This window comes from Capricornis sumatraensis, chromosome 7 (assembly GCF_032405125.1).
Source record: "Capricornis sumatraensis isolate serow.1 chromosome 7, serow.2, whole genome shotgun sequence".
Classification (NCBI taxonomy): domain Eukaryota; kingdom Metazoa; phylum Chordata; class Mammalia; order Artiodactyla; family Bovidae; genus Capricornis; species Capricornis sumatraensis.
This window is the reverse complement of record NC_091075.1, coordinates 116459600-116477164: the sequence shown is the minus strand read 5'-3', so window position 1 is coordinate 116477164 and position 17565 is coordinate 116459600. Positions and strand designations below refer to the sequence as shown.

The 17565-nt window shown below is 59.0% G+C and overlaps 1 protein-coding gene across 1 annotated transcript in view; it reads left to right on the top strand.

The window, feature by feature from the left end:
- Positions 1–17565, top strand: part of ABLIM2 (actin binding LIM protein family member 2) — a 107785-nt gene that overhangs the window by 46356 nt on the left and 43864 nt on the right. The window contains exons 9-13 of the mRNA XM_068975420.1: positions 629–775; positions 4524–4644; positions 6671–6769; positions 11769–11870; positions 12380–12433. Coding sequence (XP_068831521.1) covers positions 629–775; positions 4524–4644; positions 6671–6769; positions 11769–11870; positions 12380–12433 — 523 coding nt within the window. The remainder of the gene's footprint in view (positions 1–628; positions 776–4523; positions 4645–6670; positions 6770–11768; positions 11871–12379; positions 12434–17565) is intronic.

The window sequence follows — 17565 nt, the reverse complement described above, 5'->3', positions numbered from 1 at the left end:
TGTGAGCACATATGTATCTGTGTTCGCATGCATGCAGGTCTATTATGGGCAAGCGTTTGTGAGTATGCGTCCATGTGTGCGTTCGTACACATGTGTGCACGTTCCCTGATGGCTCAGCTGGTAGAGAGTCCTCCTGCAATGCGGGAGACCCTGGTTCAATCCCTGGGCCAGGAAGATCCCCTGGAGAAGGGAACGGCAACCCACTCCAGTGTTCTGACCTGGAGAGTTCCGTGGACTGTGCAGCAGAGAGCCGCACACGACCGAGCGATGAGTTTTCTGTGCCGGCACGCACAGTGTGTGTGTCCGTGCGTGTCCGTGTTTGTGTGTCTGCATCCAAGCGTGTATTTGCATGCGTGCGTGTATGTGTGTGTATATATGTTTGCTGTGCTCTCACGTGTATTTGTTTGTGCACGTGTGTGTCTGTGTGTATGCGAGCATAACTGTGTGAGTGTGTGTTTAGACCGCAGGCTGAGTTCTCACTGTCTGTAGGGCCAGGAGGCTTCCCCGCCCCCTTGCCTTTGCCCCTCCGACCGCTTCACTCAGACTTGCCTCTTCCCACACCTGCTGGGCGACACGGCCCCAGGTGTGGGTCTGACCAGCCCTCGTGGCCCCTCCTGCCCTCTCTCAGGCCAAGCTGGGTGATGAGATCCTGGACTACAGAGACCTGGCCGCCCTCCCTAAGAGCAAGGCCATCTACAACATCGACCGCCCCGACATGATCTCCTACTCGCCCTATGTCAGCCACTCGGTGGGGGACCGGCAGAGCTACAGCGAGGTACGGGGCCCCCGCAGTGGGTCGCCTTGGCGGCCTCAACCTCCTTTACCCCCTCAGACAGCCCGCGCCTCCTCTTTACAGAGTCCCCAGAGTGCTCTTGCCCCAAACCGCCCCGTGATTCTGGACAGGGAGGCCCTTTTGGAGTGGGGGCCAGGGAGCGGGAAGCTCGAGGATGATCAGGAAAGTGCCAGGGGCAAAGCCAGCATCTCATCCTTGTCTTCAGTTGGGCTGATGCTCACGCCCGGGGAATGGACCGTGTTCCCTTATCCAGCCCGCTCTTGGCCCCGCTCCCTGCTCACACGCTTCTCTGCCCCGTGAGCACCTCGAGCTGGTCTGACCCCTGGTGGGACCGCAGTTGACTCCTCCTTTCTGTCCCTCGGGCGGTGCCCTCGTCTAGGCCTCCCGGCTGCACCTCTCATTTAACCTGGAACTTGTTGCTGGGTTTGGCTTTTTGAGACTTGGGTGTGACCCTGGGGGCTGGGCTGGAGGGGAGGAGCATTTTGTCAGTTGCCGGCCGTGTCCATGGGCCAGTTACATGCGGTGGCCTGGCCAGGGCGGCCCCTCGGGGGGCAGAGCTCAGCCCCGGCCGTAACCGAGTTCCCCGAGGTGTGGCCGAGGCTCTGGGGTCTCCAGGCTCGATGGGGGTCATGCAGGTGAACCCAGCTTGGCAGGCGCTGCTGTGGGATGTGAAGGCGGGGTGGGGTCCTCCCGGGGTGCACTCACCGTATGCCACAGCAGCTGCCCAGCGCCACCCCCGCCATGGTTGCTGCGGCCACAGTTGCCACCCACGCTCAGACCCGCTTTCACTCTGCCCTGACCCCGGGCTTGGCGCTGCCCACCGCTCATGGCGCAGCGCTCTGCAAAGAGGAGACCGAGGGGGGATGTGCTGGCCCCAGGACCGTGGGGCTCGGGGCAGAGCTAGGGCGTGGGCCCGGGTGGCCGATTCTGGTCACTGCGGCCTCCGTGCCGGCTACTACCATTGCCCAGAGCGAGGTGCTGCGGTCCCGACCCACCTCCGTCTCCGGGGACCTCTCATCTCTGCAGGCCCCACCACGCACCAACCGGGGGGCCTGCTCGGAGGTGGGCTCTGAGGGGGCCCTTTATGTGAGTAGATGATGAAGGGGGGCCCGGGAAGCCCCAGAACGGGGTTTGGGGCACTGAGCTGGGCAGACATGGCCTAGGGCTGGACAGCTTCGCCTGCTTCTCTAGACCTGCAGCCTTACAGCCGCTCACCCCAGGGTGGAAAGCTCGCAGGGGAAAGAGCAGTGGGCCAGAAGCACAGAGCTCTGCCAGCCTCTCTGAGCCTCAGTCTCCCCATCTGTGAAATGGGCAGATTGGGGTACAAGTTCCCCCTTCCCATTCTAAGGGCGGGGATGGTACAAGAAAGAGCCCCCAGTTACTCAGGCCTCCTCCTAGGAAACTCTCCACAGCATCTTCCTAGCTGTCCAGGTGTGGGGGAGACAGGTGAGCTTTCTGGCCTGGAAGCTCAGTTTCCAGAGCCCCTTCTGCTACTTGCTGCCTCCCTGAGCCTGTATACAGGTGGTGGATGGCCCATATACAGACCCCTATACACATGGTGGAAGGTGCGCTTGTTCTAACAGGAGGTGCCTGACTGGCAACCGCTCCCCGGGGCCCCGATGGCCCCCAGCCGCTCACTCTGGTCCTCTCCCCAGACCCCGAGGCTCCGAATCACCCTCCTTTCTCCCGGCTCCTTATCTCTCCTGGAGAAGACCTGTGGGCTCACGGGGTGGTGACCCGATGCCCTGAGCCAACAGTCCTCCTACTGGAAATGTGTCTTCACGGGAGGGTGGCAGGGCAGGGCAGGCCAGCCAGGAGACAGGTCCACGCTCATCCGCACAGAGCTCCGTCCTGGGGGCCTCTTTCTCGGCGTCCACTGATGGTAGGTCTCCAAAGAGAAGGCTTTGGAACCTGTGTGGGATCTAGCAGGGAGGAGTCCCTTCCCGTCAGGAGGAGGGTCCCTGGGGTGGATGTGCCTGGGCCGGGTGTGGGCCCCTCCCCTCCTGAACCCCTGGTGCCGGGCCTAACGGGGTCCCCTGTGTTGTATCCACAGTCCCCTCAGCTGCTCTCGCCAACGCCGCCTGAGGTAACCGCCCCCCAGCCCGCCCATCTGCTCATCGCTCCGCTGCCTAGATTATAAAGATGACCGCCCGAGGCTCCCCCAGGAGGGCCCCCCAGGCCCTTCGCCGTGGCCTCTGGCCCTGGCATCAGGCCGTGGCCCTCTGAGGCTGGGGTGCCCTCCTCAGCGCTGGTTATTTTTATAATGGTGTCTCATCCGCATGCTTCCCTGTGCGTCTGCCAGTCTGGCGATGTGGGCACCTGGGACACAGGCGTCCTGCGGTCTGGTCCACGGCTTCCTTTAGAGGGCAGGTCCAGGGGCTGGGGTAGCAGGGGCCACCTCATCCGCCTGAGCGGGGTTGTGGGAGCATCCTTGGAGCCTTGAGGGTGGACGTGCTGAAAGCGTTTCTGTATCAAATAGCATTTATAATTAGCGGCCCGCCCTTCATGTCTGTTTCTCAAAATTAACCCATGACATAGATGGCTGCCAGTTAGACTCCAGAGGTATCAGATCCTGGGCACAGGAAGGTGACGACAGATGCCTGTGGGTGGGCAGCTAGCACCGAGTGGCCCGTGCACGTGTGGTCGCGAGCCCCAGGGACAGGGCAGGTGAGGCGACAAGACACCTGTAAAATATAAGCTGCTCAGTGGGGCTGTGCAGAGAATGCCCAGGGATGGAGACGAGACAGCTGGAATGTGGCAGCCCCAGAGGAGACTAAGTGCCCGTCGCTGGCGGTGGGGAGTGGGGTGGTGGCGGGCCAGGAGGTCAGTGTTAAGCGCGGGGAGGGGGGAGGCCCTGACAAGTGCACTCCCAGCATGAGGGCGGCCTGAGCGGAGCATGCAGGTGGGCACGCAGGCAAGGTTTAGGGACAGTGGCTCATGCGGGCTTAGCTGAAGAGGAGCCCTGGGAGGCGGGAGGTAAGCTGGGAAGGGCGTGGGAGCCGTGAGTGCCAGACCCAGACCCTCCCAGTCCTCATCCCCATGCCGGCCTGGTGGGCAAAGGAGTGGGGCCCACCCACGGCAGGATGCCAGGCCACATCATGACTCTGGCCAGGGTGCCGAGTTGCGGTGGTCCAGCGGTCTCCACCCCCCACCCACGGTGCCATGCCATCTCACGCCTCCTGCTCTGACCACTCTAGAGAGTGCCCGTCCTGCTTGAGTGGAGTCTGTGTTGTTGGTGACCGTGCGTCTGACTCAACTGAGCTTCTGGGCCCCGGCTCAGGGGCTTCTCACCTCCCACACCTGGAGAGCCCCTGTTGAGGCTGGTAGAATACAGAATCTCCGTGGGTCTCAAAGTGTCTCCCAAGGACTCTTGGGGGCCAAGGATTGGGCAAGATGGGGAGTGAAGGAAGTGAGGGGAGCCAGGTGCCTTTACCCACCCTTGGAGCCCAGCCTCAAGGAGGTGCTGTGAAGGGATGCGTACAATCCCACCCTCTAGCAGCTGATAGCTGCTAAAGGATGCTCAGGCCGAAGGGAGCGTCAGCACCAAGGCCAGCGCCCCGCCCGGCTCTTCAGAAGTGTCCTGGCGGGTGCAGGTTCGAGGACTCCATCCTGAGGCCACGTTGAGTCAGCCTCCTGGGTCAGGCGTGTGGAAGGGGCGTGGAGGGCGGAAGGGTGGGATAAGGCGGGTGGTGCTCCCGGCTCAGCGTTCACCAGGCTGTCTTCCTCCCAGGGGGAGCAGGACGACCGCTCCTACAAGCAGTGCCGGACCTCCAGCCCCAGCTCCACCGGCTCGGTCAGCCTCGGCCGCTACACCCCAACCTCGCGATCACCCCAGCACTATAGCCGTCCAGGTACTTGGCCTCGCCCCCACAGCTCCTTTCACCCCCCTGAACCTGTGTTTCTTGTTGCTTTTCCTGAGAGGTCTGTCTCATACTTTGCACAGCTGGAAAAAGGACGGGCTGGGAGATGGAGGGCTGTGCTTTTAGTGACAGAAACAAAAGGCCCTCTGCGGTCTGGGTGGGGAGGTGAAGTGCAGAGGCGGCAGGTTACCCTGTTGATTAGAGGAGCGATCCTGGGAAACACGCGAGGCAGTGCTGGGCACGTAGAACCCAGCTCACGTGTTAGTGTCAGGAATGAAAACCACGCAAAGTGCAGGAGTCACTGAGTTCCGAGCTCCCGGAATTCTTGGAAGGTTTGCACTGTGAAGGCGAAATCAGCGGGCAAAAACTGGCATCAGCATACGCATGGACGCTTCACCTCTTTCTGGGTCAGTGGCCCCAAAGACAGCCGTGGGGACAAGCCTGAGGAGGGTCCTCTCTCCCCTGCCCCAGCCTCATCCCCTGCCTGGCGCCCAGCTGTGTATTGCTTTCCCTTCCCTTTTAAAACTCTGAGCTGCCTCAGTGTGTCCGAGTCACAGGGACTCCACACAGAGGCTGCTTTTCTGAGGGATTTTTCCAAGCATCTTCTCCTCGGCCAGCTGTTGCATGGCTCCATTCTCACCTTCATGAACTCAGCTTTTGAGTTTTGCAGAGCTTGTGGAAAAATCAAAGCTCCATTCATTGGCAAAGTTATTTTCATTACCTCCCTGCCATGTGCCTGGTACGTCCTGCTCGATAGAAGTTTGGAAAGTGGGTGAGTGAGTGAATGAGTGAGTGAGTGGTGAGAGATGCGTGACTGACTCAGTGAATGGATGAGTAGGTGAATGAGTGAAAGAGTGGGTGAATGAATGAATGAGTGAGTGAGCGAGTGAGTAAATGCATGAGTGATGACTGACTCAGGGAATGAATGAGTCGGTGGGTGAATGAAAGAGTGAGTGAATGAATGATGAGTGAGTGACAGCGAATGAGTGGGGGAATGAATGAATGAGTGGGGGAATGAATGAATGAGTAGTGAATGAATGAATGAGTGGGGGAATGAGCGAATGAGTGGGGGAATGAATGAATGAGTAGTGAATGAATGAATGAGTGGGGGAATGAATGAATGAGTGGGGGAATGAATGAATGAGTGGGGGAATGAATGAATGAGTAGTGAATGAATGAATGAGTGGGTGAATGAGCGAATGAGTGGGGGAATGAATGAATGAGTGGGGGAATGAATGAATGAGTAGTGAATGAATGAATGAGTGGGGGAATGAGCGAATGAGTGGGGGAATGAATGAATGAGTAGTGAATGAATGAATGAGTGGGTGAATGAGTGAATGAGTGGGGGAATGAATGAATGAGTGGGGGAATGAATGAATGAGCAGTGAATGAATGAATGAGTGGGGAATGAGCGAATGAGTGGGGGAATGAATGAATAGATGAGTAAGTGAGTCAGTGGGTGGGTGGGTGAGAGAGTGAATTAGCAAGTGAGGGAATGAGGGGGTGACTGACCAGGCAGGTGGGTAGGTCAGGGAGAAGGGCCATCAGCCTCTCTGAGGACCCCTCTGCTGACCCCTGACCGCTGTATTTGAGTCAGCTGGGCTGGCCAGCTGGTGCCTGGCCAGATGGCCACCCCAAGATCAAGGCCTGACTTTCTCCTGGGTGAGGCCTGGTGCCTGTCCGGTGACCGACCCCTCCCCAGTCTGGCTAACTGCCCTCCGCCTGGGTCCCGGATCCCAAGAAAGCCCCTTTGTGGGGCAGTGGGCAAGACCCAGGGGGCCAGCTGCTCCCACCCAGCAGGCCTGCAGCGGGCCTGGGCACCTTGACCCCAGCGGGCAGGCCTTCCTCCCTCCAAGCCCGGAGCAGAGGTGCCCCGAGTGTGCTTGGCGGCTCAGCCCCTCGAGGTGCCTCAGAAAGGTGTGTGTTCTTGGGTCGAGACGGCAGAGCGGGGCCTGGGGCTCTTCTGCGGCCGTGTGGCCGGGTGGGCTGACTCTGACTTGCTCTCTGTCGCCCGCAGCTGGTACTGCGAGCGTCGGTACCAGTAGCTGCCTGTCCCTGTCCCAACACCCAAGCCCTTCTTCCGTGTTCAGACATCATTACATCCCGTACTTCCGAGGTAAGGCGCGCGAGGCTGCGGGCTGTGCCCCGGGCCACCCGCAGTGCGTCCTGTCTTGCTGCCCTGTGTCTGCTGCCGCATGGCTTCCCCAAGCCCCCGTCTCACGCCCGTGCTCCCCGCTGTGTGTCTTGTGTGTCCAGCTCTGTTGGTGTGTCCGTGTTCCCAGGAGGCAGCTGCTTGTGTCAGAAAAGCGAGCGGCAAGGAGGGAAGAGGGTTCTAGGACCTACCCAACGCCCACCTTGGGCTGGCTCCGAAGCCTTTACCTCAGTCACCCCGTGTTATCTCCCCCTCGGCTCGGCGGGCACGGGGGACTGCTTGCCACAGTCACCAGGAGGTGTCCGCGGCTTCATCTGATGGTGGCCGGGCACCCCGCGTGGCTGCAGCTCTTCCCAGGGCTCAGACCTGCCCGTCTGCCCCACCCATGCCCAGGCACATGTATGTGAATCAGTCCAGGAGAAGGGCCAGTTCCTGGGCTCTGGACTGCATTGTGGCCTCAGATTCATTTGTTGATGTCCTGAGCCCCCGTGAGCCTGCATTTGGAAAAAGCGTCTTTAGGAGAGTATTAGGGTTGCGTGAAGTCATAAAGGTGGGGCCCTAATCCGATGGGGTGGGTGGCCTTTTTGGAGGCGGAACAGACAGTCTGTCTGCGTGTGCTCAGAGGAAAGGCCGTGTGAGGCCAGAGCAGTCGTCTTCTGCCGATGAGAGAGGCTGCACCTGAGACCCAGCCCGGCTAGACGTTGATCCGGGACTTCCGGCCTCCATTCCGGGAGAAACGAATGTCTGCTGTGCAAGCCGGGCAACCGACGTGCTTTGTTACGCAGCCCTAACTGACTGATACACCCCGGAAAGATCCCCCAGAGCACAAGAGAAGCAGCGGTGGGTCTGTTGGTTCCCCCGGAGTGAGTTAGGGTCCCCGTTCCTCATGGCTGCCAAGTGCAGAATGTTTCAGGAGAACCTTCTGACCCCGAGGGACCGGGAGAGGCCAGCCCAGCGGGATTAATGCATCACTGATGGTCACCCATCCCGGCTCCTTGGAATTTGGATGGTTTTCACATGCATTGTCACCACCCATCTGAGTGACCCCGTTAGTCTAACTGAGAAGAGAGCCCCCTGGTCAGTGGGGTGCTTTCCCCTCCTCTCTGTGGACCTGGCCCCACAGCTCCCAGACTATTTTGGACGTCCTGGCTTTTCTGAGAAGGAGCAAAGCCCCAGATCTTGTGGGCAGGAGAGCAGCGTGGCTTACGTGCATCCATGTGGACGAGGGTGCCATGTGGCTGGGATGTGGCCTCACCCAGAAGCGGACAGAAGACTCACTGCAAACCGGAGGGAGCTTGATGTTTAGACGCGGCCCCGCAGGTCACCCACGCCGGTGCCCCTTCTTGTCTCGAAGGTCAGAAAGCTGAGCACACAGCTTTCCTCCTGCCTGACGTGGCCCTGCTTTGGGTCCCTGGCAGAGGTATGGCCCAGAGGCAAGGCCAGGCAAGCTGCCCCACCCTGGGAGCTGGGCTGACCGCCAGGGAAACAGCTTTGTCCACACCCATCTAGGCGGCCCCAGGGACTGCCCTTCAGCTCTCCACCGAAGCATGGCTCAGAAACTGTATCACAGCCCCTCCAAGAGCACCCTGAGGTCAGGGAGGGGTCACGGTGTGCTCCAGGTGGGCACTGGCTCCACAGTGGGCCACCCGGCTTCCCTTCTGCCGGCTCTTTCCCCCAGTTCTCTTTGTCCAGGAATCGGGCAAAGCCCCGACCCTCCTCTCTTGTGCAGGATGTGGAGGGTGCCTGCCTGGCACCCCCAGGTCTGCCTGCTGCTGACTTCCAGGGCCGCCTGTGACCTCAGGAGCCCCAGCCCCCTTCCCAGACTCCCCCCTGAGGAGACGGAGGTGCAGAGCCAGCTTGCAGGGCTGGGCCCAGAGGCAGGCCCTCACCTACCAGGTGCGTCCACCTGCAGGCTGTGGGACCGCTCCTCCCCAAGGCCCACGGGGTCTGGTGCATCACAGCCTGTGGGCGCTCTGTGGCGAGCCATGCCAAGGGCCACCTGCCTTCCTCTCAGCTGGTCATGGGGCCTGGTGTCCACTTGCATTCTAGGAAAGCCTTCCCTGGCCGCTCCTCCCAGCAGCTCAGCTTCCTTGGCTGCTCAGCTGGAGATTTTCCCTCTGGACGATGCTACAGGTTGAGGGCTCACCCAGGAGGGACCAGCGCTTGCCCTGACCTGACCACATGCCCCTCCATTCCCACCTCACCCCTCCATTCACAGACACACCTTCCCACCATGTCCTGGCACCCAGGGCCACCCTCCTGACAAGACCTGTGTGCAGCTTAGGTGCCCGTGGCAGCCATTTGCACTTTAGTATAAATTTCAGTCCCTGGTGTATTTCCCGGGGCAGTGTGAGGTTTAAGCCCGACCTCTCACCTGTTAAGGAGCAGGCCGCAGGGACCAGCAGGTGAGTGCAGAGAGAGGTGATGCTGGCAGGACCATGCTGCTGGGCAGGAGGGGGCAGTGACCCGTGAGCCCCCCGCCCGCAGTGTGAGGGGGCGAGGAGGGGCTGCAGAGGCGGAGCCTCTCATCGGAGCCCCCTTGCCCACCCACTGGTGGCGCCTGTCGGCACCTCTTCATCTCACCCCCTTCTGGGGCCATCCGCCTGGTGGCCGTGGTCGGCCCAGGTGGCCTGAGGCAGCAGGCCGGGCAGGTGGAACCCGCCTGCGTCGTGGTGTCCCGTGGGAGCCCTGCAGGGGCTGGGGGCTGGCCTCGCCTCTGGTCACCTTGAGAAGATCCATGGAGCCAGGTGGGGGCGCTCCCGAGGGCTGAGTGAGGACAGCTGAGCAGCGGAACGAAGGGCATGGTGCTGGCTCGGAAAGTAGGGTACAAACGTCCATGGGTCCACAGCCATGTAAAGCATGGCCGAGTAATCAACCAGTGGGGAGAAGAGGCCAGCTCCCGGCAGAAGAGACCCCAGTGATTCACGGGGACCCTCTGCCCTCCAGGAGGGGTGCCCTCCTCCCTGCCGCCAGGAGAGGCGTGTGCCGGGCAGTTTCCCTGCAAAGAGTGCAGAGTTAGGGGCGGAGAGGAGCCGGACATGCAGAATCCTGGGCCAGCACGACCTTGGCTGTGGGGTCAAGGTCAATCTCAGCACCAGGTCACATGGACGGCAGCACCCCTGACAACGAGGGGAGGGCTCCTCCCCTCCGGGCTCTTCCCCCCAAACCTGTGACCTCGTCTGGTCATGAGAACACACCCGGCAAATCCTCCCTGAGGGGCGGTCTGCCAGACACCTGCACGGAACTTCTCAAAACTGCCCAGGTCATGAGGTGCCGGACAGAGAGAAGCAGTCAGAGCCCCGGGGGGTCTGTGGGGGCATGAAGACCATGTCGCCTGGCGTCCTGGACAGGTCCCGGGATACCCAAGGGACACGAGCAGAAAACAGGTGAAATCTGAGTGAAGCAAGGCGTTTGGACAACACCAGGGTGGCGAACCGCTGGCTGCATGTAAGATGGAACCGCGTGGGATTCACGGGAAACCTCCGTGCCGACCGGAACTGCTCCGCAGCAAAGCACTGACTCCCGGGGGCAGGGGAGACGGCTGTTCACGGGCCAGCGCTTCCTGGGCTCTGGGATGGCTCCCCCACCGAGGCCCTCACGGCTCCCTGAGGGCGCTGAGGACCGTCCGTAGCAGAGGTCAGAAGCGACCTCCGTGCTGACCCACCTCCGGGAGGGGCCACACGTCCGGGCACGAGGAGCTCTGTGCGGTTTCAGCGTCAGCCTCGCCTGAGGCTCCAGAAGGTCTGAGCTGTGCTGGAGGGCGGTGCTAAGGGAAAAGCGGGCTTCACACCCCCTCCCTGAGGGGTACAGTTCTCTACCCGACGTTCTGTCCACGCTGACAGATGAAACTGGTGTCCTGGCGGGAAGCTGCTGGAAGCTGCAGTCAGTCTGGGGAGCTGGCTGTGGTATGCTGTGCCCACCCTGCCCCTCGGGCCCTCTGGGGTCCCCAGCGCACCACCCCCAGGCAAGAGCACCCCCCAAGCCCGTCTGCCGCTCCACCCCCGTCAGCCCACCTCCAGGCCGGCCCGTGCTGCCTCATCACGTGTCGCCTTGGGGTCCTGTGACTCCCAGTCCGGGGTGTTTTCAGGTCGAGACGTCCCTTTCCTTTCACCGAGCTGTCACGTGACGTTCCCTGAGCTCAAGTGGGGAGTGAGTTGTGCCTTTGTATGTCCTGCTGAGACGAGCCGTGCACCATCCCTTCAGGAGGTGTGGGGGTGGGGCGGGGAGGGCCACCGGGTGACCACGGCTGTCTAAAGTCTGTGACTTGATAATCCAACCTTGTCCGCAAAAACTGAACTGACAGATCCAGATGGGATAAAAGTCGGAGCCAAAATCAGAGGGCTCTTCCCCTTCAATCTAGCAAAAAAAAAAAAACTGCTTTATTTGGGAACATGGCAGCTGATGAACACCAGTTGCCTCTTTTTCTCCTGTAGCTGATAAAATTATCCTCAGTGGTTTTTGAAAGACAGATGTCAATGAGTTCTAGCACTTCAGCCCCTGTTGTGAATGGCTGATTTGTGAATCCTCCAAGAAGTCAGCATCTTTTTACACAAGAATACTTAGGAAAAAGTGGGGGTGCTTAGTCTTCATGAATTTGTGATTTCCTAGATTCAGGCAGCAGCCTGGCCATGCCCACTCCCACCACCCAAGGAAAGAGGGGCACTGTCGATGGCCCGGCCAGCCATCCCGGGAACTTGGAAGCGGGCTGGGCCCTGCCCTGGGTGCTCCTGTTCCCCCATTCTGAGGCCATGGAAGGCGGTCCCTCGAGGTTGGATTAATGAGTCGTGGGGCCCCATCTGGAGGTGTCGGTGGAGGGGGGGGTGACACTCTCTCCCCTGGGCAGAGGGCACGGAGGCCCCACCAGGCAGGGGAGACAGGGGCTCCCGAAGCTCTCACGCTTGAAATGCTCTCCTCTGCTTTCCCCTCCCGCCTCTGTCTGCTGTCTTCGCTCTTCCGTCTGGAGGCAGTGAAAGTGGCCGGAGCACTCCCAGCCTCTCCGTGCTCTCAGACAGCAAGCCTCCCCCCTCCACCTACCAGCAGGCTCCTCGCCACTTCCACGTCCCAGGTAGGCGCCCAGGACACACGGCCACCCACCAGGCAGATGGGCCGCCCCTGAGCTGTCGGGGCGGGCGTCTGCCCTTACCTCTTGGGATTCGCATGTTCCCCAAGCTTCTTCATCCTCCACCCCACCCCCATATTCTGAGATGCTTTAAAAATCCACAGATGGGTGGTGTGCACATCCCCAAACCGGCACGTGTTTGAGTCTCTCCCGAAGCCCCGCAAATCCCGGGGAGGCGTGGCTGCCCTTCTGGGAGTGGACTGGAGACAGGTTGTCACTGGACACCCACTCTGGCCCCCTCCGGCCCTCTGCCCCCTTCACAACGGTGGGTGGCATCTGGGCTGAGTGCAGCTGAGGTGTGTGGGGCCCGGGCGCCCGTCGCTGGGGTCCTCGATCCTTGCTGGGGACTCTGGGTGGCGGGCTGCTTGCTGACGGATGGCGGGAGAATGGGCACCACCACAGTGCGCTTGCTCACCCTGCCATCTCTCTCCTTTTTCTCCTTTCTCCTTTCCCAGACACTGGCGTCAAAGATAACATCTATAGGAAACCCCCCATCTACAAGCAGCATGGTACATGCCCTCGGAGCCCCTGCTGCTGCGTCTGCCCTGCATGCCTGCCGGGGCCTTTGCTTCTGCGTGCTTGCTCTTGCTGTGCTTTGATGCGTGACGGGGAGGGGGCTGCGGGGGCTGCGGCCTGAGCATTAGGTGCGTGGTGTTTGCTGGTGGGATCCCGGGAGACCCCTTCGTAAATTGCAGCGGAGAGTGTGTCTGAGTAAGCGCCTCTGTGTGTGTGTGTGTGTGTGAACCGAGGGCTGACTCGAGGGCCGGGCTGCAGATGAGGGCTTATAACCGCGAGCTGGTCCCCACGTGTGGCTTCAGGGGCACTGCTTTGAGGGGAGCAGCCAGCTTGATTTTAGCCTAGATGGTGAGGGATGGAGGTGCCTGGACCCCGGGGTGGCCCAGTCTGGTCTTTGGAAAATAGCACAAACCAGAATCAGTCCTCTAGCCCTCCGTGAGAATATAAGTCCTGAGTTTTGAGACTCTCTGATGGTAGAATTAACGACTTGGCCTTTGGTTAAAGGGATTTCAAGCCTCAGCAAATAGGGGCAGGTGATTTCTGCTGGCGAGGGTGTCTCTCACCGCGCCCCCGGCCCTGCCTCCGATTTCCCTCCCAGATGTGACCAGCCGTCTGCACTCCACTGAGCCTGCAGGAGTCAGGTGTTCAGGGGACAGGAGGCTCCAGGTCTCACCTCTGTTTCTTCAGAGAATTTCTGGTGATTTGGGATGTGTTGCTTCACCATCCTGAGCCTCTGTTTCCTCATCTGCAGAACAGGACTGATCCTCCGTCCTGCCTTTTGGACAGGCTGGTTGGGAGGGCCCGGCTCGGGTAATGAAAGTGAAATCGCATTCTAAACTGTCGTGATCCGGGATTGTTATTAAATCCCTAGAGAGATGGGAAAGGGAGCTCCCATGCTTAAAGTTCTTGCCCAGAGGCATCCCCAAGACGGCCTCGACCCCTGTCGACAACTGGAAGGATGCTGTCGGGTGAAAGCTATCAGAGCATGTATTCTGGACTTCCCAGGCGGTCCCGTGGTTAAGACTACAGGCTTCTAACGCAGGGGGCGTGGGTTCAATTCCTGGTCAGGAAACGAAGATACTACATGACACGTAGTATGGCCAAAGATCGTGTTTTTTTGTGGCTTACTGGGCTTCCCAGGTGGCGCAATTGGTAGAGAATCCACCTGCCAGTGTAGGAGACACGAGAGATGCAGGTTCGATCCCCGGGTCGGGAAGATGCGCTGGAGGAGGAAATGGCCACCAACTGCAATATTCTTGCCTGGGAAGTCCTCTGGACAGAGGAGCCTGGTGGGCTACAGTCTGTGGGGTCGCAGAGAGTCAGACACGACTGGCTGGCTGGCTGGCTGGCTGGGGCTTACTACAAGCCCGTGGTCTGTCTGCTTTATAAATGTTCTCCTTGACTGCAGTAGGCCCTGTGCTTTGGGTATTTCTTCCTCTCCCCAAGAAAGCAAGAGATGACTGGGAACTCCTGGGCTTCCAGGAGGTGATGCCTTTTACTGTTCCCCTTTGATCGGAGAAGCAGGGAACCCAGATCTTCCCGAGGGATCAGAGAGGGCGGGGCTCGTGAACCCCAGGACCCTCAGAGGTTGTCCAGACCAGCCCCCCTTGTCATCCGTGGGGAAACTGAGCTCAGGAAGGCAGGGGCAGGCAGACAGTGATGTTTTTCCTTCGGGGCGCCCATGCTCCAGCCTTGACGCTGTCCTTGTCTGCGGGGGGAGAACTGACTGACTTGGCCTTTGATCAGCCAGTGACACACCACTTACACACACAGGGTAGGAGGGGGCCAGGCGGTAAATCAGCTTGTGAAATTGCTCCCTAGCATCTGATGAGGCCGAGATCCAAGACAGAGAACTTCTCACACTAAGTCTCTTAACTGGATCGTGCCACAGAGATTCCATTTACTTTTTTTTTTTTGGCTGCACCGTGCAGCTTGTGGCGCTAAATTCCCCGACCAGGGATTGAACCCATGGCCCCTGCAGAAGCTCAGGGTCTTAATCACTGGACCATCAGGGAAATCCCAGTTTGTTCTTACCAGGGGTGATCTTCATATATTATTTTTTAATCTGGATATTTACACCTTTGCTATTGAAAGGCAAGTGAATTCCTATTTGAACCCACACTATTTTAACGTTCTGGAACTTGAGCTTATTGATTATGTTATGAAATGAACCTTATAGAGCGCCTGCTCTCTGCCGAGCGTTCAGCCTCATGGTGGGATGAGCAGGAACACAGTCAGCCCCTGCTTGACTGTAAAGGGGCCGTGAGAGAGGCAGGCGCTCTCAGGGGCCGCGAGTCCTCTCGTCCTGCTTTCCCCGGACAACCCCCTGGGGGAGATGGATGGGTGTGATGGGGTGCATTTGAGATGTTCTGACTTTATAAGGTTTCCCCATCTAGCTGGACCGTGTCCACCGGAAGTGCCTCGGGGGTGGGGGGCGTGCATGCGTGTAGCATGCATGTGTGTAGCACGCATGTGTGTGAGCATGCGCGTGTGTCCTGTGTGTTTCCAGTCCATGTGCAGCCCCTTCTCCCCATCTCAGCAGCAAGCCGACCGTCCACTCATCTCTCAATGGAGAGAGGAACACACCTCAGGCTGGAGAAGCCGTCAGTTTAATCTCCCGACTTGCCAGAAACAAACTCCGGGCAGTGACGTTGAGTTCCTGGGCCATTTAATTAGTTTGCTATGTCACTACTACCGGGACCAGGGTTTGAACTCACGCAGACACATGTCCATTGGACCTTAAGTCCAACGCCTTAGCCACTCAGCAATCCCAGTGGTAAGAATACTGGACTGAGTTTCCACGTCCTCCTCCAGGGGATCTTCCTGATCCAGGGATCGAACCCGCATCTCTCACTTCTCCGGCATTGGCAGGCAGGTTCTCTACTAGGGCCACCTAGGAAGCCAAATGGCAACCCACTCCAGTGTTTCTTGCCTGGGAAATCCCATGAATAGAGGAGCCTGGTGGGCTACAGTTCACGGGGTCGCAGAGTCGGACTCGACTTAGCAACTAAACCACCAAGTCACTTCAGTCGTGTCCAACTCTTTGCGACCCCATGGACTGAAGTTGCCAGGCTCCTCTGTCCACAGGCCTTCTCCAGGCAATACTGGAGGGGGTTGACATGCCTTCCTATTAATTAGTTTAAGATGATACATTCAGTGAGCTTTAAAAATGTATGCTTTTTAATTAATGTATTTACTATTTAACTTTCTATTGCCAAGTCATCAAAAGTTGTTTTTAATTTAGCAACGCTTTTTTCTGATGCCTTCATCCCACTTGTATGTTTGGGGAAATGAGCCTCCAGCCAGGCCTGGGGACTCAGGGAGGGGAGGGCGGGGGGCACTGACATTGAGGATGAGGATCAGGGTCAGGATTAGTGATTGCATAGCTGCCGCAAATGCATCGTGTGTGCTGGGGCCCCATCTCGACATAGCCCTGTTAGCTGCCACGCAGTCCCTCAGTCGTGTCTGACTCTTTGCGACCCCGTGGACTGCAGCGCGCCAAGCCTCCCTGTCCATCACCAGCCCCCAGAGTTTACCCAAACTCATGTCCATCGAGTCGGTGATGCCATCCAGCCATCTCATCCTCTGTCGCCCCCTTCTCCTCCTGCCTTCAATCTTTCCCAGCATCAGGGTCTCTTCCAAGAGTCAGTTCTTCGTAACAGCCGGTCAATGTATTGGAGCTTCATCTTCAGCATCAGTCCTTCCAATGAATATTCAGGACTGATTTCCTTTAGGATGGACGGATTTGATCTCCTTGCGGTCCAAGGCAAGGAAGCTGAGGTCAGAGCCATGAAGTGGCCGTCGTGACCAGCTGACGGGCAAGCCACCCCAGGTCTGCCCGACCCCTGAACCCGCTGCTCTCACTGAACGTCACTGGGGACCAGCAGTATTTTCTTCGACTACGTTAGCTCCATCTCCTGTCGCTCAGTTGCTCAGTCGCGTCTGACTCTTTCGACCCCATGGACTTCAGCGCATCAGGCTCCTCTGTCTCTCATCATGTCTCTGCTTGGTTACAACTTAATGACATGTTTTTAAAAAAGAATGAGAAACAGGAAAGGAAGCAAAGGAACTGAATGGAAAATAAGAAAGAAGGGAAAGAAGAACCACATCCCACTGGGAAGAGCTGCTGTCGGATCAGCGGAGGGTGTTGGACAGGCTGGGGGTCCGCAGGAGGCCTCCCACCACCCGCTAAACCCCCAGCTGTGACGGGGACCTTTTTTGGGTTCTTTGAACAGCCCTGAGTCACCTGCAGTGTTGAGCCCAGTGTTGGCCCTCTGGGAGGCGGCCAGGACTCCCCCACCAGCTCTGAGTCCTGCTCTGGGGAGGAGGGTCCTGGCTCCCAGGAGCTCCGTGTGCAGCCACGTGATGCCTGGCACAGAGCGGGGGACTTTCCTCCCAGTGGAGTGAGCTGGCTCAGTGCTAAAAGGGAATTCAAGAGGGAAATGTAATGCCTCCCTCCAGACTTCCCAGGAAGCTGTCCAGCTGCGAGGACAGATGTTCCGTTTCACCGGCCAGTGCGTGGGAGCTGTCAGGCGGCGGCTTGCGTGGGAGCCCCGGCCCAGGGGGTGGGGGGTGCCTCACCACCTCCCACACCTGCTCTCAGCAAGGGGCTCCCTCCTGCCTCCCAGAGCCACCCACCCGCACCAGGCCACAGGGGCCATCCGTGCAACCTGTAACTACTTCCCTGGTGGCTCAGGCGGCAAAGAATCCGCCTGCAATGCCCGAGACCCAGGTTTGATCCCTGGGTTGGGAAGATTTCCTAGAGGAGGGCATGGCAACCCGCTCCAGTATCCTTGCCTGGAGAATCCCATGGACAGAGGAGCCTGGTGGGCTACAGTCCATGGGGTTGCAAAGAGGCAGAAATGACACAGTGATTAATCCTTTAAAGAAATTAATCACATCTCATGTGTCTCTCTGGGATTCCTTCAGAGTGGGGTGGAGGCGCATTTTGGCTCTGGGGGAAAAGGGGATGGCTCTGGGCAGATCGGCCCTCCCATCAGGGTACTTCCCGCAAAGGTCCTGGGCAAGCAGGAGCAAGGACATCAGCCTAGCCCAAAAGGGTTCTCATGACAGATACCTTCCGCAGCTCAGATGGAGCCACTTTTTGTGACAGGAAAGACACACA